This window comes from Leptopilina heterotoma, unplaced genomic scaffold (assembly GCF_015476425.1).
Source record: "Leptopilina heterotoma isolate Lh14 unplaced genomic scaffold, ASM1547642v1 Lhet_121, whole genome shotgun sequence".
NCBI lineage: Eukaryota > Metazoa > Arthropoda > Insecta > Hymenoptera > Figitidae > Leptopilina > Leptopilina heterotoma.
This window is the reverse complement of record NW_025110839.1, coordinates 136,405-159,538: the sequence shown is the minus strand read 5'-3', so window position 1 is coordinate 159,538 and position 23,134 is coordinate 136,405. Positions and strand designations below refer to the sequence as shown.

Sequence of the window (23,134 nt, the reverse complement as noted above, 5' to 3'; positions counted from 1 at the left end):
TATTGACAAATTTTATATAAAATTACGGAAATGTAAATTAGAGACGAAATTGACTTGAAAAAAAAATTCTTTTCTGGTTTTTTGTTTTTTTAAAAACCTTACGGACTTCCGTTTCATTTTTATTCTTCAATTTAATCGCACTGATGAAACTGAAAATTTTATTTACTACTAACTAATTATAACGATTAAAGAAAAATATTTTTGGAAAAATAGCAGAGAATTTAGAAATTTAGTTTAAATAACTAAAATATTAAGTTTAAAATAGTTTAGAAATTTTTCTCTTTACAAAAATAGAAGATGGTAAAGAAGAAAATAAAGAATTTTTTCGGCACATTATATAATACGTAATAAAACAATAATTTATGGGCAAAATTTTCTCTTTTTAAATGTATGAAAATTGAATGAATGAAATAATGAAAAATATTTCCTTCTTTTTATTGTTGATTGTAACGATTGTAAGTTAAACTAAGAATTGTTTAAGAAGATTTAATTGTGGGTTTCAGTGTTGGTATTTAAAGAGTAAATAATTTTTATCTTCTTACCTTGAACGCCAATACTTTCTTTAACCGTGACCGGTACTCCCAATAATGGGACATTTTTCTCCCATTCTTCTTCAGTTTTATTTTCATTTTTAAGTTTTTTGTCGATATTTCGAGCCTCGATTAAAGCAGCTTCAAATCTGTCTTGTACGATTGCATTTAATACAGGATTTACTTCACGGCAACGATCTATATAAGCGGTCACTACCTCCTCACTGCTTATCTGCAATTTTTAATCAAAACATTATTAAAGTTCATTCCTTTTTTTAATTTTAATCTTTTATTCTAATATTCTATGTTTTTATATTATTATTTTTTTATCTCATTTTATTTACTCTATTTGCATTATTATTATTTTGTATTTTATTTTTCTAATTCGCGAATTCTAAGCGCGAAACGCTATTTATTATTATTATTATTCAAATTAGACAATTTTTTAATAACAACTTCAATTTTTTAAGAAGTTCAGAATCAAAATTGAAAATAATCGTTTCGATTAACTAATTAATTCTAATTTACCATTATCAAAAATTTTAATAAAATTCTTCACGAGAATTCAATAATTACTTTCATAAATAATAAAATTTCTTAAAACAATTCAATTATTTTTATAAATAATAAAATTCTTCAAAATAATTCAATTTATAAATAATAAATATCTTCGCACGAATTCAATTATTTTCAGTACAGTTTTTATAAAATTTCGCTCCAAATAATTCAATTTTATTATAAAAAATAAAACTCTAAGAAGAATTCAATTATTTCCTAAAGATGTTAATAAAATTCAATAATCAAATTTTTTATTACAATTATTAATAAACACGATTATTTTTAAAACTTTAAAGAAATTCTTCATAAAATTCAATTACTTTCAGATTTTTTAATTACAATTATTTTTAAAAATCCATTATTTTTAATAAATTAAAGAATTTCCTAAAAGAAATCTAAATAAATTAAAAATTATTCAATTCTTCGCAAGAATTCAATTATTTTCATAAATAATAAACTTCTTCAAAGGAATTCAATTATTTTCAAATTTTTTGATAAATATTTGTCAAGAATTAAATAATTTTTATAAATAATCTATTTTGGAATAAATTTAATTATTTTCAAGATTTCAATAAAATTTTTTGAATAAATTTAATTATTTAAAAAAATTGAAATAAAATTCTAAAAAGGATTTAATTATTTCCTAAAATTATTTTAAAAAAACTCTATTAAATTTTTAATTACAATTATAATTAAAATAAAAAAAAATTAACAAACATGATTATTTTTAAAATTTGAAAGAAATTTTTCATAAAATTCAATTACTTTCAAATTTTTTAGTTAAAATTATTCAAAAAATCCATTATTTTCATAAATAATCAATTTCTTCAAAAGAATTCAATTATTTTCAAGATTTTAATAAAATTTTTTTAATAAATTCAATTATTTTAAAAAATTGAAATTTCTAAGTTCTAAATTCTAAGAAGAATTCAATTATTTCCTAAAAATTTTAATAAAACTCAATTCAATTTTTAATTACAAAGATCAAACAATAAAATTATTTTCAAATCAATTTTAATTAAATTCCTCGAATAAATAGTTAGGTAAAAGAAAATTCTTAAAGGAAATATAATTCTCTTTAGAAATTCAATTTTTTGGCAAAAATTTTCGAAACAATTCAATTATTCTCATAAATAATAAAAATTTTCGAGGAAATTTTATTATTTTCAAAAATTTCAATAAAATGCCTTGAAAAAATTCATTAATTTTTATATAATAAAATTGTTGAAAAGAGGAAATTATTTTTAAAAATTTAAATAAAATTCAATTTCAAAATTTAAATAAAATTCTTCGAATAGTTAGAATTTATTATTTTCAAAAAAATTGTAATAAAATTTCTCAAATGAATTCAATTTTTCACTAATTTCAGATTCAGAATTGATAAGATGAACGTAAAAAAACTAATTGTCTAATTATTATTATTTTCATAAATTTTGATAAAAGTTCTTTGGAAAAATGCAATTACTTTTTAAATAATTTTAAATTAATTAATTAATTAATTAATTAATTTTAATTTTAAATTTTTCCAAAAATTTCAAATAATTTGGAAAATTACAATGAATTTTATGGAAAGAATTCAATAATTTTCAATTTTAATTATATTCCTAGAAAGAACTAAAATTTAAAAAAAAGGTTTTAATAAAATGCAAGAATAAAACTAAATTTTAAATTATAAAAGTTACAAAAATTACAACATTTTTTTTAACAGGAATTTTACATTTAAAATTTTTTTTTTAAAATTCCCTTTTTAACCGAAATTTATGAAAAGAAAGTAATTTTTGAAATTTTTTCTTGCAAAATTAATACCAAGAAAATTAATGTTTTAACAATAATTTGAAAGTAACTATTTTTTATATTCTAGAATATTAAATGATTGTTACAAAAAAATTATGCTTTTTTCATTCAAAACAATTTTTGTTTAATTAATTGTTGTTATTATTTAATCAAAGGAAACATTAAATGTAGAATTTCATTATTATTTAAAATTCAAAACATTTGAAAAGAGAAATTATCAAAAAAATTAAGAAACAAAAAAGCAAGTAAATTCAAACTGCGAACAGATTAGAAAAATACAACGATTATTAATATAAAAGCTTCTATTTATTTTATTTATTCTACTTGTATTATTTTTTTTTTATTTTTTTTTATTCAATTTATTTCGCATTTTACTTAATTTATTTTTTATTTTATTTTATACAATCGATTCTCAAGGAACGTAAAGAAAATTCAATTTATCGAAAGTTTAATCATTGGAAGACTATTGTATTTTATTTAATTTTTTCAAAAATAAAAATTTCGATAATTTTTTAAACTTATGAGAAAAAATTAGTTTTAAAAATTACCTCTTTTCTTCGTATTTTTCTCGCAAGTTCGCTGGCTGAGAGGAATAGTAATTTATTCGAAATTGGCGGACATCTCACCGGCCTTTTTAATTTTCGAATGGCAGTCACTGGTTTCATTAAACATCCCATTAGGAGACATAATAATTTTATTGTCTTCCTTGTTGAAATTAGAATAATTTCCTGCAAAAGAGAAAATCAATAATTTTAATAATAATTCAGTAATTGTTATTCAGAAACAATTCTATAACAAATTGAATAAAACTCGAGTAGCAATTTAATATTAAAATGAAAAATAAATAAACAAAATAAAAATTCAATAACAACTTAATTTATTTATTTTGTATTTTTTTTTATCGACTGATTTATTTTCCTTTCTTAAAAAATGTTCCTTTATCAATTATTATTTTAACAAAAAATCAACATAATTCTGCGATGTTTTCATCTGCGCAAAAACTCACCGAATAATTATAACGAAGTTTAGTGTAAAATATTGTTAGAAAAGAGAGTGCAACTTCCATTCTTTATTCCGTTTCTATTTTTAAATCAGTTTTTATACAAATTTAAAGATTTCTTTTCAGAATGCACTTGAAAGTGAAACGAAACTCAAGTTGAAACTACACACACGAATATATTGTTACGTTAACATTGCATAAAAATACGCACAAATTTTTGTCTTCTTTTGACTCAATTTTAAATTTAATTTGAAAAAAAGCAAACACAAAAAAAATTCTTATTTTCAATTTTCCTTTAAATATTTAAAATTCAGTAAAATAGAAACATTTTTTCGCACAAGTTTGTTTTATTATTATTTTTTAATTTTAATTTTAAAACGATAGTGATAATTTTTTCTTTCTCTTTTAAATCCTCATAAAAGTGGTTGCACAATTTTTTTTTCTCTTTTCAACGATGAAATTTGGGCATTATAAACATTACATATTCACATTTTTTTTTTTGGTTTTGGGTTTTTTATTTTACTTATATCATTTTGGTTGTCAGGAGAAGACTATAAGCTTCGAATCATTGTACCTAGCATATATTTAAACGAGTGAAAAAAACGACGAAAGAGAAGGGGTATTCAGTTGCGAAAAGTCAACGTTACGTGTTTACACTATTCGTTCAGAAATTTAAATAAAAGTTTAACTCGAAAACCAGTCATTGAAAGTTACACATACAATCAAATCAGTCGATTTTTTTTCTAAAAAAAACATTAAAATTCAAATTTTTTTTTCCTTTTAAATTGAATAGAGAGTTGTATTTATTTTGGTCCCAATTTTACACCGGTAAAATAATGTGAAGAGAAGTGATTTTTTTTTCACCGATAAATAATGTTTAAAACTCAATTAGAATTTTATGAAAAATTTATTCTAAAATGACGCAGAATATTAAATATTATTATGTCTTTTTCAAACTGTACTTTAAAAAAAAGTGTTTTTTTACTACTTTTGTTTTAAAAACCAAAACAAAAAATTATTAGTGCAAAAGAAAATATGTAATTTGATTTTTCTTGAAAAAATTATAATTTAATGAATAATTCAATAAAAATGATTACATCGGTTATTTTTTTTTTAAGTTTTTAATTAAAACAGGAAATAATTGAAATAATTGTTGTCTTTATTTTTCTTGCTACCGAGTAGCAAATTTTCTCTAAAATTCAAAATATTTTGATAATTATTTCCTTAATTTAAATATTGTGACATTTCTTTTTTTATCATTATTGATTTCAAAATCTGAAAATACAACAAAAGTGTTAATAAAATATTGTTTGTTTATAAGAATGCGATTTGATTAGCAAATTTTCTTTTTAAAAACTGTTTTCTATGAAAAAGGTGATAAAATTTGGACGTACAAGTAAAAATTATTTTTGAAAGTGGATTTTAAGAACTAATTTATTTTTTTATATGGAAAAATATATATTTTGTTATATTAGGTAATAAATAAATTTACCTATTATTTTATAAGAAGATAATAAAATTTACAAAAATAGAAAGTAAACATTTTATCGAGAAAGTAAAAAAATGATTTTTTAATTCTGATTTTAGACTATAATTTCTTTTTTTTTTAAATTATGGAGCGAAATTTTAAGAATAAATTAAATATTCACCATTTTTGTTTTTGAAGCAGAATACCTTGGATGCCGAATATAGTTTTTTTTCAATTGATTATGCAAAATTAGAGCAATTTCCACCTACTAAGGAAAGTTTGAACGTCAATGTTCTAAAAATATCATCACTTTATTGCAATTAAATTATTTTCTCTCTTTAAACTCCAGACAGTATGAGAAAAATTATTTTTTAACATCTATTCACAACGAACGGTTTATTGAAACTGGATCTTATAAATGGTTAAAAGAAAATTATTTCTTTCGCGATCTATAACGCATTCACAAGTGGAGTTTGTAACAAATTACTTAGCGCGTTTCGTTAATCGTTTAACGAATACTAAATAGATATCTTCATTAAACAAAGAAAACGATGAAAGGTCGCAATCATCGAGCAGAAATATTTATTGCAAACTTATCTCTATATTTTATATATTGAAATAAATTATTTTAATTGATAAGAAAAGTGCAGACTTATTTTAATGGAGGAACAAAATTTATTTTTTTTATATTTTACTATTTTTTTCTGGAAATAAAAATGATATTTGATTTTTTTAAATTATTAAGAAATATTTTTAATTTATAAATTTATTGTTTAATTGGGAAAAAATTTTTTAAATAGAATTTTCAATATTTAAATTACTTTCAATTCGAATATTTAGAGTAAATTATTTTATCAATGAAATTTTCAGGCTTCGTACTCACTAATAAATTTTAAAAAAGTATCAAAAAGTAGATTTAATTAGGATTGAAAAAATTAGTAAAAAAGCAAATTTTTTTTACTCTTTTTCAGTTTTTAATATTCAATTATCTAAAATTTTAAATCAATTCTTATTAAAAGTTCTATGAGAATTCAATTATTTAAATGCAGCAATAAATAATTAAAATTTTTATAAAATTTTCAAGAATAATTGCATTTTTCGAAGAATTTTATAACTTATGAAAATAATTCCATTTCGACAAACTTTTTAAATTAATGAAATTTTTACAAAGAATTCTATTAAAATTATTTGAAAAATAATTCAATTCTTTCAAGAAATTTCATTAAAAATTAATTGAAAATAATTAAGTTCTTTCAAGAAATTTCATTAAAAATTTATTGAAAATAATTATTAATTTCTAATAAACAAATTATTATCAACATTTTTTTAAATTATTAAATTCAAAGAATTTAAATTTAAAGAATTTTAATAAAATCTTTAAGAATAATTGCATTTTTCGAGAAATTCATTTCAAATTGTATTAAAAATAATTGAAATTCTGCAATGAGCTTTATTAGTTATGAAAATAATTGAACTTTTGCAATGAATTTTATTAAAATTTTTGAAAAATAAATGAATTCCTGAGAGAATTTTATATTATTTATAAAAATAATTGAATTCTTATGAAGAATTTTATAAAAATCTTTTATATAAACAATTGATTTTTTTGAAAAATTTTATGTAAATTGAGGTTTTTGATTGTTTGCAAAGACTTTTATTGAATTTTGTTTTTAAATTGACTTCATTTAGAAAATTTGTTATTAAAATGGTAGATATTGAAAATAACTGAATTACGAAAATTTTTTTTAAATTATTAAATTCAAAGAATTTAAATTTAAAGAATTTTATTAAATAATCTTTAAGAATAATTGCATTTTTCAAAAAAATTAATTTCAAATTGTATTGAAAATAATTGAAATTCTGCGATGAGTTTTATTAGTTATGAAAAATAATTGAATTCTTGCAATGAATTTTATTACAATTATTGAAAAATAATTTAATTCCTGAGATAAATATTTTGAATTGTTTCTAAGAATGTTATTAAAATTTTTTAGGATAATTTTTTTATTCCAACTATTAGCAAATTCAAAGTAGTGCTAATTCTCAAAAATAGAAAAAAGTAGTTTTTAGTGTTACAAATCTAAAAAAAAAGTATCTAAATAGTAGCAAATAGTAAAAAAAAAGTAGTAAATAGTAGGTTTTAGTAGACAAGTACGAAACCTGAATTTCTTGTTTTGAGTTATTAAACAAATTTTTAATTAAAAATTGTATTCTTTAATTATTAAGAAACAATTTTTAATTTAAATCTTTATTTATTAATTTTAATTATTTTTCCATTCAAATTTCTCTCTAAAAAGAATTTTTTACATTTCATCACCAACAATTTAAAAAATAAAAATTTATTGAAAAATATTCTTTTCTTTGTAAAAAATATTTTTTTCTCTGAATCATCGATCAGAAACGTTGTCAAGTGCACGCACGTTATTTTTTAATTATTTAGAAAAAAATTGTAAACACATTTTTCAATATTGTTTAAATTATTTTCACCATTTGAATATTTAGAGCAAATTAATTTATTAATGAAATAATTTTTTCGGTAAATTGTTTATCAGATAATTAATTTTTAGTTAAGTAATCAACTTTTTGTCGAAATAAAAAAACTGTTTTACTTAATTTAAAAAAGAGAAAAGAGTTTATTCATTTTTTTAATTACAAGAATTTATTCTTTTTTTTTGGGTAAAAGAATTTATTTTCTTTTTTAATTAAAAGAATTTATTCTTTCCTTTTTTTTAAAGGCAAAACAATTAAAAATAAATCAACGAAATTCGAAAACGAGGGAAATTTTAGCTAACATTCCACATTAACGGCAAAAAAACTATTCTGACCCAGATTTGACGATAATTTTAATGAAAAAAATTACGTAAATCATGTAGAAAAAGTTCAGTAGTAGTTTATGATCTTGTAGAAATAACTGGTTTTTTTTTAAACTTGTTAATGATCGCGTACTTGTCACCTCTTTGCAACATAGAAAATAACGTTTTGCATTCTTTATATCTATATATATGTGTATATACAAATTATACTCTTACTTATTTTTAATAGTTGAAAGTCATAACAAGAAGTAAAATGTTGCTTAGAATCTTGTCATTTTACGATGAGATAAGAACTGTAATCAGTGTTAGTGACCTAGTGGATTTGACTTTGCCATGTGCGAATATAAAGTCACTTTCCTTGGATACAAATAAAATTTGTATTTTCTTTCTTGCTTCCTTCCTTCCTTCCTTTTTTTATTTTTTTCTCTCTCTTCATTTGTATACAAGTCTTTTTCCAATCAAAATTCTGAAAATAAGAAAAAATTTATTTTCAAAACATTAACTTTTTACTATAAAAATAATTTTAAAAAAATTAACTTTTTACTATAAAAATAATTTTCAAAAAATTAACATTTTACTATAAAAATAATTTTCAAAAAATTAAATTTTTACTATAAAAACTAGCAAAACTACACGCGTTTATGAAATTTTCGTTGATATTGTTACTTTAAAAGATTTGCTTTTTGAAATTTAATGAGAATTCTTCATTTTTTAAAAAATATAATTTTTCTAACAGTTTTTCTTTAAATTTAATTATTTGAACAACTCGTATAGAAATCGCCAAGATATTTCTAACAGTAAGTTGAATGTAAGATATTTTTTATTAAATAATTGAACGTTCCTGGAAATAAGTTTATCTAAATTTTTTTAAAATTAAATTATTTTCCAAATTTTTAATTAGCATTCTTCAAAAATACGATTATATTGCAAAATAATTTTTAAAAGTGAACAAAAATAAAATTCATTAAAATATTAAATTTATTTCAATGAAATTTGACAAAATTTTCAATTGTTTCAATTTTTTAAAATTATTTTGAAAATACAATTATTTAAAAAGAATTTTAATTACATTTTTTCAAGAAACAATTTTTCATAATTTCTGAATTAAATTATTCAAAACTTCAATACCTACTTTTTGTTAAAAAAAAAATTATTAAACTTATTCTTATTTATTTTTCCACAAGAATTAAAATTTCAAATAATAAATTTTTTATTTATTTTTTTATTTTTTAAAAATAAATTTATTTATTTTTATTTATAATTTTAATAATTTATAATTATTCCTCAAAATTGCAACTGTAATTCTTCCAAAATTCAAATACTTTTTTTTAGAATTTTTGAATAAAGTTTTCGAAAAACTTCAAGAATTTTTAAAGAAAAATAATAATTATATAACTAATAATTTTTTGAAATAAAAATTTTTATATTTTTATACTTTTGCTTCCCTTAAATTTTCAAGAAATTTAATTTAAAACCCTTTTAAAATTTAATTAATTCCTAAAATTCCTGCTATAACGCTTTAAGTATTCAATTATTTTCTAAAATTTTAAGTGACATTTTTTTATTCAATATTGCTATCAAAATTTAACGACGAGAATTGAATTATTCAAATAGAATTGTAAAAAGAATTGTAAAATAAATGTTTAAATACTTATTGTTTTTTATTTGCTTAAAATTTCGAAATACTTTCAATGTAAAACCATTGGAAACATTTTTTATGAAAATTTGAACTGTAAGTCTTCCAAAATTCTATTATTATTATTATTTTTTATTTATTTAGAATTTTTGAATAATATTATTCAAACTGTCAAACTTTTGACATAACAATTCGAACTATAAAACATAAAATTGGAATAAAACAACACTAACTTCACGTAAGGACAAATTATGTGGATTATTATAATATAAATTTTTTTCCAATAAAAGTTCTGAAAATAAGAAAAAATTAATTTTAAAAAAATTAACATTTTACTATAAAAATTATTTATAAATTTAAAAGAAATAACCTAAAATTTATAATAATAATCTCTAAAAAAAATTGCATAATAAATATTATGTTAAATAAAATAAACAATTATTAATATGGAAATTATGAATTTCTTTCCAGATCGAAATAAAAATTGGTTTGAAATCAAAATTTATTATTAAATTAAGAGAATTACGTCAATAAACTTAATTAAGAAACTGACATTGAATTTTGAAAGAGCGAAATAAAACTAATGAATATGGAACTTAATATAAAAACTCACAAATCAATGAAAAGTAATAAATTAAATTTAATAATTACGAATTATTTTCTCGTTTTTACCAATTATTTACATATTAATTTAGCATAATAATAAAAAGACTTTTATAACCTTTTACTGCCATTAATTAACCGCGTCAGAGTGCAAACAATTATGTCTATTATTTTAATCATTTCAATTAAAGAAAGATAGGTAAAATTACCAAAGTTTGAAATTTATGCAAATTCACACTATTAATTACTATCAAATGAATTTTCAAATTTACATAAGCTTTTTTATTTCAAAAAAATCGTTTTACTTTACGAAAATCATCAAAGTTCACACGTTGATTCTTGTCACTGCACGATTACAAATTGCGGGAAAAATTTTTTATTTCTGATAAAATTATTACCGACAGACGATAATTGATTAAAAAACAACTGTCATGGCGTCGCACATGTAAACAAAACTTGAAACTGTAAACGTCAATTTTGAAGAAAATTTGAAATCAATTGATATATACTTTTTCTAGAAAATAGCAACAATAGGGAACAATAGTAATAGAGGAAATTTTGTCATGATTGTTGACAGAGTTGACAGTAAAAGTTGATAGAAATATATCAAATTCTAATTAACAATGACTTCGTTTGTTGCCGATGTTCTGCTTACAGCAGGTTAGTACCATTTTTCAATTATTTTTACACCTTAGAAAACATTCAATTGTTTGCTGTTATATTATTAACAATATAAAAAAATACATCTTACGTTCTATATTCACCAAAAAGAACGATGGAAACTAAGTTTTAATTTTGAGGTTATGTTGACAACCGAAAATAGAAACCAGATTTAGTATTTATTTATTGCAAATGATAATAATTTATTAACGCTAGAACTATCGATGAGATAGAGCGGTTCAGTAATTATCCAAATGTACCAAATTAAAAATAATTTCGTCCCTATAAGTAAATTTTTAATGGAAAATAAAGACAAATATCCGGAGCGAGAAAAATCCTCTTAGGATTAAAATTCTAAAAAAATTTCAAAATTTTATAATAAATAAAATTCTTTTTTTTATGATCGACTATTTGTTTTTAAATAGTTAAGTAATACCTAATTTGATTATTTATTAAGAAAATGTAAAATTATTATTCTCTTATTCAAACAACAGGTAATTTGGAGAAAATTGAGTTAACGGAAAAAATCACTGAAATAGAGAAAAAAATAACAAAACTCAAAGATGAAGTTAAAGAATTTATGGATGACAATTACGTCGAATTTGTGCCAAGATTGAAAAAAGATAAGGCAATGGTTCGAGATGCAGAGAAACTTATTGATGAAATGAAAATTTTGGAGAAACGTGTCGATGAGCAGGTAAATATTTTTATTTCAAATATACTGATAGAATTGATTTGACAAAAATTGTTTAAATAATTTAATTCTTTCAAGACGTTGAATAAAAATTTGTTTAAATAATTGAATTCTGTCAAAAAGTTTTATTAAAATTGTATTGAAAATAATTCAATTCTTGCGAGTAATTTTATTCAAATTTTTGAAAATTATTGAATTGATTTCGAAGAATTTTATTAAAATTCGAAATTTAAATTTAAAAAAAATTGAATTCTTTCGATAAATTTATTTAAAAATGTGTTAAATATAATAAAATTCTAAGGAACAAACTTTATTAAAAATTAGTGAATCAATTGGATTTTGTAAAGAAATCTTATTTTAAAAAAATTGCATTGAAAATAATTGAATTCCTATAAAGCACTTTAATATTTATGAAAATAGTCACACACCAAAATTAAGAAATATGTAAAGATATAAATTTAATTTTTTTTTCAAATAAACTGTAAATTCTTTCAAATAATTTAATTAAAATTGTACTAAAAATAATTGAAGAAAATTTACGTTGGTGAAATTTACGTTTATGATCAACGATTTATTAGAAAAAATATTCCGTTTTTCAACTGTTAGGCTCAAAAAAAAAAAATTTTTAACAATATTTTCTCATCAAAAATTCAAAAATTATAAATTTGTAAACAAAAAAATTGTTTTTTTGTGGAAAAAATGTATCTTTTTCTTCCAATCCATTTGGAACTTCAGTCACGTAAAAATTTTATCAAAATTTATGAAAATCATTGAATTGTTTTCGAAGAATTTTATTAAAATTCTAAATTAAAAATTTTTAAATAATTGAATTCTTTCCAGAAATTTATTTAAAAATGTAATAAAAATAATGAAATTCCAAGGAACAAATTTTATTACAAATTTTTGAATCCATTGAATTTTTTCAAGAAATTATTTTAAAAATTCCATTGAAAATAATCGAACTACTACCAAGCACTTTAATATTTATCAAAATAGTAATAAAATATGTAAAAATATAAATTTTCTTTTTTTCAAATAAAATCTTAATTCTTTCGAGGAATTTAATAAAATTTAATAAAATCTTGAGATTAATTTTTATTAAAATTTTAGAAAATTACTGAATTGTTTTCGAAGAATTTTATTAAAATTATAAATTTAAATTCAAAGAAATTGAATTGTTTCGAGAAATTTATTTAAAAATGTATTAAAAAAATAATGAAATTCTAAAGAACAAATTTTATTACAAATTTTTGATTGAATAAAAAATAGTAAAAAAAAAGAAAATAACATAATATGTAAAAATGTAAATTTACTTTTTTTTTTTTTTAAATAAAATTAAATATTTTCGAGGAATGTAATTAAAAATGTTCTGAAAATAATTGAATTATTCTGAGAAAATTTTATTAAAACTTTTAAAAATAATTGAATTCTTAATTCTTATAAAAAATTTTATCAAACTTTCTGAAAATAATTACCTTCGACGAATTTTATTAAAAGTATTAAAAAGAGTTTTAATTCTTTCGAGAAATTTTATTAAAATTAGGTTGTGAAAATTTTTATAAATAATTTAATTGTTTCAAGAAATTTAAATAAAATTGTATTGGAAATAATTGAATTCCAACGAAGAATTTTATTTTTTAAAAATTTAATTGTTTCTAAGAAAATTAAAATTTTTTCAAGGAAATTTAGTTAAAATTGAATTGAAAATAATTCAATTTTTTTATGTATCAAAATTTTTGAAATCAATTGGATTTTATCAAAAAATTTTATTAACATTTAAAAAATTGAATAAACTTTTTCAAAAATATAATTTTTTAGAATTTTAAATAAATTTATATTTAAAACTTAAATAATTTTTAAAATAAATAATTCAATGAATTTAAAAAAAATAAAAAATCTTTAAAACAATTGAAATTATCAAAAAATGTTTAAAAACTTCTGAAATTTAATTAATTCTAAAAATTACAAAAGTACCAACTAAAATTTTTTCTAAGTTTATTATAATTTTTAACTTCATAAAAATTATTCCAAAATTTAATTATTCACTGTAATAAAAAAATGATATTGTTTTCAAATTCATTGTCATTTAAAAGTTCTTAAGTTGAAAGAAAATTCAAAGAGAATTCAAGACGAAGTTTTTCGAAAATGTTTCTTACACCAAAAAGCATGATTTTTGGAAGAATTTTAGAAATTTATTTTTGCATCGATTTTGATAAGATTCCCTGACGTTTTTCTGATTACCCTGCGACCAATTTCATTTTCCCTGGCCTGTAACAATCCTGAAAATATTTTAAATGTCGTGAATATTAATTATTATTAAATATTAAATAATTAAATATTGAATATTAAATAATGAAATATTAATTATAAAATTCCAGATGAAACTTGAATTATCTGGTTCGAAAAAAGAATTACAAGATCTCTCGGATGCACTTCATGAATCACACACAAGTCTTCAGGTGTCCAGTTGTCTTTTAAAACTAAACGACTGCATAAAATCTGTCGAAAAATTGCAACAAGAAAGAAGATACATTGAGACAGCAAAAACTTTACATCAAATGCACATTTATCTCAGTGATTCGAGTGTGAATTTGCAAAATCTCGACATTTATACAAATTTAGAGAATGAATATGTCACACTTTATAGTGCTTTTGTAACTGAAATTACAATGAAATGTCAGGAATTTATCTCATGGAGGGAGGAAATGCAAAAAAATGAATTAACAGTAACGCTTACTGTTGAAAATGAAAATAGAGAGATTCAAGATATTATTCTTGCCTCATATTACATTGATTATTTATCGCGTTATTTACACGCATTTACCACAAATTTATTAAAACACTTTATAAATCCTATTATATCGCAGAATTGTTTGGTTTACGTTGTTCAAGAGAAAGCGTTCAATGTGAGAATTGTCAACAAAACTGAAACACCGTCCGACTATAAAAATGTTTTATACAATCTCAGATTATTGTTTACATTTCTCAATCAGCATTTGAATTTTGACGTGGCGGGAAAATCATTTTTGGCGAGACTTCGAGTTTATTTACTTGATGATTTTTCTCAAGTTCTCATTAAAAATTGTATTGCAAATACAATTCCGAACTCGAGTTCTAAATTACATTCTTTTCATCCGGTTGTTGAGGATATCAATGAATTTCAGGATTATTTGCTTCAAATTGGTGAGATAAAATTATTTCTATATTTTATATTTATTTTTTTGTTGGTTTTCAACAATTTTGAGTTTTATAATAAAAAATTTCTTTTTTTGCAGGATTTATTTCTAAGGACCAATGCTTTCTTTCCGATTATACAAAAGACATAGACACTTTATTTATTAATAAAATATGTGAAGGTTTGTTGGTGAGAGCGAGGGACATAATGAAAAAAGATTTACATGATTCTATTCTAATTGAACCGGAGGTAATTAATATTTTTTTAAATTCAATATTTGGTAATTAGCATAAATACACGTGCGTCAAATTTTAAAGCCCATTGTTAATTATAAAAAGTTTCTTTTTTGAAATTTAATGAAAATTTATTATTTTTAAAAAATATAATAATTTTTCGAAATATAATTCTTCAAAAATACTTCAAAAGTGTTTCAAAACAATTTTTAAAAATAATAAAATAAAGTTTATTTTATTTTAATTTAAATTCTTTCGAATATAAAATTTATTTGAATGAATTTTGACGAAACGTTTAATTGTTTCAATTTTTTAAACTACTTTCGGGAATTTAACTGTTTTCAAAAAAATTAAATTAGGATTTTTTAAAAACAAATTTTTTTTTAGAATTGCTGCATTAAATTACTCAAAACTTTAATAATTTTTAAAGAAACATAAAATATTAATTGAATATATTAGTTATTTTTGTTTGCTTTTTGTTTCCTAATTTTTTTTAATGTTTTGAATTTTAAAATGAATTAAATCTATGTACTAAATAAATAAATTCCAAGTTAATGCTTTGAAGATTAAAAAATACCAAAAATTAATTAAACCAAATTGTTTTCAATTCAAAATATATTTCTTTTATAATTTTGAATCTAAAATAATTGAATTTTATAAAGAAATTTATCCAAATATTTAAAGTAATTAAATTTCTTGCGAAAAATGTAATTAAAATATTTTTAAAAAATAAGTTAAGTTTTAAGAGAAATTTAATCAAAATATTTAATATTAAAAATAATATATTCTAATAAAGACTTTCGACGAAATTTTTAAGAATGATTGAAATTCTGCGAAAAATGTTATAATTAACATTTTTTTTAAATAATTGAATTCTGTCAAGAAATTTTATTACAATTTTTTTTAAATAACGGAATTCTTTCGAGTAACTTTATTACAATTTTTTTAAATAATTGAATATTTTCCAGGAATTTATCTAAAGTTGTATTGAACATATTTCAATTTTCATAAAGAATTTAATCATTAAAATTTTTCAAAATATATATTTGAATTTTTTGCGAAGAATTCTATCAAATTTTAAAAAATAATTTAATATTTTCAAGGAATTTAATTAAAATTTTATTGGAAATATTTAAATATTCAAAAGGAATTTAATCATTACAATTTTTCAAAATAATTGAATTTTTGAGAAGAATTTTATCAAATTTTCGAAAATAATTAACTATTTTCAAGGAATGTAATCATTAAAATTTTTCAAAATAATTGAATTTTTGGAAAAATATTTCAATATAATTGAATTTTTTATACAAATTTTCGAAAATATTTTAATATTTTCAAGGAATTTAATTAAAGTTGTATTAAAAATATTTAAATATTCAAAAAGAATTTAATCATTAAAATTTTTCAAAATAATTGAATTTTTAAGAAGAATTTTATCAAATTTTCAAAAATAATTGAATGTTTTCAAGAAATTTAATCATTAAAATTTTTAAAAATAATTGAATTTTTGCGAAGTGTTTTATTAAATTTTCGAAAATAATTGAATATTAATTTTCAAGGAATTTAATTATATTTGTATTGAAAATATTTCAATTTTCATAAAGAATATAATCATTAAAATTTTTAAAAATAACTGAATTTTTGAAAATTATATTAATAATTTCAATTAATTAGTAAATTCGTTAATAACTGAATTTTTTTAATTCTTTATTAAATCAATTCTTGTTAGAATTAAACGATAATTAAATTACTTATAATTTTTTGAAAAATTTAAATATTTTCCAAATTTTTAATTACAATTCTTCAAAAAATACAATAGTATTTAAAAATAATTTTTTAAAGTTAAGAAAATAAAATTCTTTGAAATATAAAATTAATTTTAATGAAATTTAACTAAACTTTTAATTGTTTCAATTTTTAGAATTCAACAATTTTCAAAAAATTTTAATTACGATTTTTTAAAAAACGAATTTTTTTTAGAATTTCTAGATTTAATTATTTTAAGCTTTAATAATTTTTGTTAAATACAATTGTTTAAAAATTTATTGTTATTAATTTGTCCGCCAGGAGTTAAAATTTCAAAATACTTTCAATGTAAAACCTTTTGAAATAATTAAAATTGGAACCGCTATTCTTGAAATATTGACTAAAATTTTCACTGAAATTCTTTTTCAAATCAATTCTTATCAAAAAGTTGTACGAGAATTAAATTATATAAATACAAAAATAATTAATTGATTTTTTTCTAAAAATTGCAACTAATTATTATATAATTTTTTTTTTATTTTACTAATATTTAGGATTTCTTTTAGGAATTGTCTTGTGATTTGTCTCAGAATGATTTGAAACTAAGTAGAAAATTAAGTGAACATACATTCCAATTACCTGCTTGTAAAATAAGGTAATCGTGAATTAATTTTTATAAATTTACTTCATAAATTATGAATTAATTTTTTATGAATTTATTTCATGAATTATAAACTAATTTTTTATGCATTTATTCATAATTAATTTTTATGAATTAATTTTTTAAATTACTGTTAAAAAAATTTTCAATTGGTTTGAATTTTTTTTAAATGAATATTCCTTTTTTTCAGCAAGAGCGCACAGGAAATATTACAGCTCGGCAGGGAAATTTTGGATGAAACGTGTAAAAGTACAGATGAATGTGCAATAAGATTGTTTTACACGAGTAGAAATATTTTCGAAATGTACGCCGGTTTAATTCCCGAATACCATAAGAAACTCTTGGAAACTGTACCACAGCAAGTTGGTAAGAAATAACAATTATTTTACAAATAGCCTACAGGCCTGATTTTAAAAAAAAGTCAAAAAATATTTTTATCTACTTGTAAATAAGTTTTTTTTTAAAGAATATTTGTGAAAAAATAATTTTTAAAATGAAAGACAATTTGTTTCAGCACTTTTTCATAACAATTGCATGTATCTTGCACATAAACTCCTCACGTTAACAAATGAATATGAATTCAAATTGTTGCCGATTTTAAAGAAACACAATGTCACTTATGCCGATCAAACATTAATGCTTCGCAAAGTGGCTTGTGAACATTTTTTAAATCACATGAAAATTCAACGGGATATTATTTTCGATATTCTCAGGAAGTCAGGTAAATTTATTAATTTTTCAATTAATTTTGAATAAAATTTAATGAATAATTGAGAAGCAAATTTTCGAAAATTGATTTCTCATTTCGAGAAATTGAAACAAATGAAACTGACATAATCAGTACACAGTAATTTGTACTAATTTATTTCTATAACAATCTTTTTATATACAAGACATTTTATTTAAACTTTATTATTATTAAGTGTTTTTAAAAGTTTTGGTAATTTTTTCTAATAAAAAATATAAAATTTATGTTATTTTATCGAAAGGTTTTTAAATAGAAAATTCTTTTTAAATTCAACAGTGACTGATCGAATTGTGAGGTTTTTAAAATATTAAATTTATTTATCTTCATTATTTGGAAAAAAAATTGTTTATTAGCTTTTAAAAAGTTGCTTCTCAATTAAAAAAATACACCCAAATTGTTTGTATATAAAAGTAAAATAATTGCATAATATATGTTTATGAAAATATTTATCAAATTAAAACTATTTTATTATTAATGAAAAACTATTTATTTAAAAAATTGTTTAATTAGCGTTAGCGACTATGAAACAAAGTCCGAATTTATCACAGGACACTAAACGTGATGTACAGCAGTGTTTGAGACAATTGGATCATTTAAAAGCAGTCTGGATTGATGTTTTACCTGAAAACAATTATTGTCGAGCGATCGGTGAGTAAATTTAACAAAATTAACATTTTTTTTTTACTGGCAATTATCATAATTTAACGATTACTAATTATCAGTTTTGATAATACAAATTATCATTCAATAAGTAATTAATATCCTTTAGTTAGTAATTATTATCCTTTTAATTATTATTTTTTATTTACAGGGTTGCCACAAAATTTAATTTTGTTTTTCTCTGACTTTTCCCTGATTTCCAGACAAAATTTTGACTTTTTCCCTGACCCTAAAGAATAATCTGATTCACTCTAAAAATTATTAGATATTCAAAAAAATGTTCTAATACATTTATTTACGAATTTCTTTAATTGGAAAATTATTTGAAAACATCAATAACTTCATTCTTAAATAAATATTTAATCATTATTATTTCTTCAGAGGAATTAAGATTTTCAACAAATTTCAAATTCAAACCTTTTTAAAATTCAATAACTTATAAGAATATTGTTATAAAACAAGAAGATTTGTTTACAATTCAATTTTACGAAATTTCATCGATTATTCGGAAATTCTTCAATTAAATATCAGAAAATAAAAACCTCAAATAATTTAAAAAAAAAAATTCAATTAAACTTTTTCAAAAAAATTAATTCTACAGAATTGTCAGTAAAAAGCATGAAAAATTCAGAATTTTAACGATTTTAATTTCAAAACCTTTTCAAAATTCAATTATTTATAAAAATTCACGCTATAATACTTTTTAATATTCAATTATGCATAATAATTATTTTCTAAAATTTTAACTGAAATTCATTTTTAAATAAATTTTTATTAGAAAATTCTACGAGAATTCAATTATTTAAATACAAAAATAAATTATTTATTAAATAATTGAATGTTTCTTAAAATTGCATTCTTTTGACGAATTTTATCAACAAATTTTTAAATAATTGAATTCTTTTGACCAATTTTAATAAAATCTTTAAGAATAATTACATTTTTAGAGGAATTTGATTAAAATTGTATTAAAAATAATTGAAATTCGTCGATGAGTTTTATTATTTATGACAATAATTGAATTTTTGCGAAGAAATTTATAAAAAAAATTTGCAAATATTTGAATTCCTGTTAAATTTTTACTAATTATGAAAATAATTAAATGTTTCCGTTGAATTTTATTAAAAATTTTTTTTTTAATAACTGAATTCTTTTGAAAATTTTTATTAAAATAGTAGATATTAAAAATCAATGAATTGAGAAATATTTTTTGAAAATAATTGAATTCCTAAAAAGAATTTTATTATTTGTGAAAATAATTGAATCTCTGTAAAACATTTTATTATTTATGATGATAATTGAAATTTTGCCTAGAATTTTTAAAAATTTTTGAACATAATTGAATTTTTGCGAAGAAATTTGTAAATAATTTTGACGAGAATTTTTAAAAAAGTTTTGAACATAATTGAATTTTTACGAAGAATTTTCTATTTTGAAAATAATTGAATTTCTGCAATCATTTGTAACTTCTCCAAAATTCAATTTTTTTAAAGTGTTTTTAACCAAAATTCTTCTATAAGTCCATTATTTGTAGTAATTAATTAAATATATGTATTAAAATATTTAACTAATTTCAGAAGAATTTAAATTATTAAAATTTTCCAAAAATCTAATTTCTAATTCAGTTCATTAAAAATTGAAATTTTATAAAAAAAATTCTACTTTCCCTAACTTTTCTCTGAATTCCCTGACCTGTGGCAACCCTGATTTAATAATAATTACTAATTAGTAATTATATTATCATTTATTATTTTATTATCATTAAATTTAATTAATAATTATTACCATTTATTAGCAATTATCCTTTAAATTACTAATTACTATTAAACAATAATGACTAATTATCATTTAATTAGTAATTATTTCTCTTTAAGTTACTAATTATTATCATTTAATTACTATTTAATTATGATACTAAATAAAAATTGCTTTTTGAAATTTAAGGTCACATTGCAAATTCAATGGTCGAAGATTTAATAGCTAAAATAACAGCCGTCGAAGACATTCCAGCAGATTTAGCAACTGATTTGGTGACACTGTTAAATAATGTTGTTCAAGAGACACCGACAATTTTTCCTGTAAGTAATTTTTTATGAAAATTTCCAATTTCTCGAAACTTACTTCATATTTATTTGTTAATTGTAATAATATAATTTAAGTCTTTAAAAAAAAGAAAGAAAAATTTGTTACTTTTTCTAAAAAGAAGAAAAATAATTATTTTTTTCAAAGAAAAATGAATGAAGAAAAATATATTAATTTTCCAAAAAGAGAAAATTGTTATTAAAATATAAAAAATGTTTGTTTTCTTTTTAGCAACCGGAAACAGTTCAAAGATATATTCGCACTTGGCGAAAATTATTGGAATTAATAATAGTGCTCGGCGCATCTTTAGCAGAAATTGAAAAACGTTGGGCAAATTCACAGGGTCCACTTGCCCATGAATTCACCGCCGATCAAGTGAAACGACTAATTCGAGCACTTTTCCAAAATACAGAACGTCGATCCGCCTTGTTAATGCGAATCAAATAATCTTTTTCGATGATGATGTTGATGATGAAATAAAAAATTTGATTTTTTACCTTTTTTCGATTTTTTTTAAAACCGAACATAGAAACGAAAAAATTATACTTACTTTTTTCAATTTTTGACGATGGAAAAAAAATTCTCGTTTTCTAATTTTCTTGATATCTTCCGATTTTTTTCGCTTCTTTTTTTTTTTGTAAAATTTACTCTTGTAAAATTTGATGGTATTTAAAAATGTAATCACAGGTGTGCTTGTATAGTATTCGAGGAAATATAAAATTATTCTTGCAAATTTTATATTTTTATACGCATTAACAAATTTCTCTTATGAAAAATGTCAAGAAAGCCAAATGACAATGCAAAACATAATAAACCGGTATTCACACCTTGCGAGTAAAGTATAATAAAAAAATTGTTTTTTAATTAATTAAATGAAGAAATGAAAACATTTTTCAAATTCAGAACAAGTAGAGGCGAACAAATGAAAAATGTATTTAAATACGAAACATTCGATTGTTATATGTAATATAATTAATGTTGATGATTAGCACAAAGCATTTTTAATTTCCTGTAAAATTGTAACAAAAACAAAATATTAAAATCTCTACAACTGTTGAAGATATTTTATTTCTATTCTATTTTTCAATCTCAATTTATAATTTTTGGAAAAATTTCCTCAGCAGTTGTGTTTGGAAAAAAAAAACGAGAAACTAAAGAAAAAAAGGTGAAACACTGAGAAATGAAAAAATTAAAGGACAAAAAAAATAAGACGTAGAAATTGTCTTTATTTTAAAGATATCTTAAAAATGTGCTTAACAAATACAAAATACAGTATTTCGAGTATTTAAATACAATCTTCTTATGCAGCACGTATTTACATAATATATTTTAAGCATTTTTTTTATTCTAGTATACACTCTCCGATTCAATTAAATGAATCATTAAGAATTCTTATCTAAACTAATAACTAAAGAAGAAAAAAAAAGTTCCCACGATTAATCGGAGAGTCGCATTATTTTTTTTTTCTCAAATACATTTTATCTAAAAAAAATGTTCATCCCTGGCAACAGAAACATTAATATATATATACTATATATAAATATAAACAATATAAATCATTACACAATTAATCGTAATCCTATAGAATTGATTACAAATACAAAATAAAATGTACACATTATTTTTTTCTCAAATTATAACCGCATGGTGTGAATTCCGGAATTTGCCAGGGGAGGGGGAAAGTTCTTTAAAATAAAAATTTGATAATTGAAAGTATCTCTCTTAACTACTTTTTCGGGTTTTCTCGCAGGATCAATTTTTTTTTTTTTTTTGGAAATTAAAGTTTTTCTTCGTAGAATTACGATTTTAAATTTCCCAAAAATTAGATTTTTAATTTTTCTCGTTTTTTTTTTTGAAACAGCACAAGACACAAAGCAAGCAGATGTTGAAGGCGGACAGGCAGAAAAGCAGGCAGGGTGGGCAATTCGATTTCTCTTCCGAAATCAAAATTAAAATTTCTTTTTTTTTATCGTTGCTTTTCGAAACAATAAACCGATGAATAGGGGGAACAAAAAGTCAGTTTTTTTTCTATTTCACACTTTTTTTTTCTTTTTTCTTTTTGAATGCATGGCC

The 23,134-nt window shown here is 20.1% G+C and overlaps 2 protein-coding genes across 4 annotated transcripts in view; one reads left to right on the top strand and one right to left on the bottom strand.

Annotated features, from left to right (window-relative positions):
* Nucleotides 1-10,737, bottom strand: part of LOC122511708 (fatty-acid amide hydrolase 2-B) — a 35,096-nt gene extending 24,359 nt beyond the window's left edge. The window contains exons 1-4 of one of the 3 annotated variants that reach the window (XM_043627144.1): nt 10,612-10,737; nt 8,380-8,629; nt 3,431-3,610; nt 543-762 (exon numbers count right to left, since the gene is read on the bottom strand). In XM_043627144.1, the coding sequence (XP_043483079.1) occupies nt 543-762; nt 3,431-3,559 (349 nt within the window). In that variant the 5' untranslated portion in view covers nt 3,560-3,610; nt 8,380-8,629; nt 10,612-10,737. Of the gene's footprint in view, nt 1-542; nt 763-3,430; nt 3,611-3,888; nt 4,420-5,531; nt 5,872-8,379; nt 8,630-10,611 lie in introns of those variants that run through there. The other 2 variants (XM_043627135.1, XM_043627126.1) reach the window with 2 other exon arrangements.
* A 91-nt stretch (nt 10,738-10,828) lies between these two features.
* On the top strand, nt 10,829-22,915 carry LOC122511698 (centromere/kinetochore protein zw10 homolog). Its single transcript, XM_043627115.1, has 10 exons — nt 10,829-11,062; nt 11,557-11,759; nt 14,135-14,939; nt 15,032-15,180; nt 17,477-17,565; nt 17,762-17,937; nt 18,086-18,292; nt 18,830-18,967; nt 20,924-21,057; nt 21,293-22,915. Exons 1-10 carry the CDS (start codon nt 11,026-11,028, stop codon nt 21,506-21,508), a joined length of 2,154 nt encoding a protein of 717 aa, XP_043483050.1. The 5' UTR covers nt 10,829-11,025; the 3' UTR covers nt 21,509-22,915.
* The last annotated feature ends 219 nt before the right edge of the window (nt 22,916-23,134 follow it).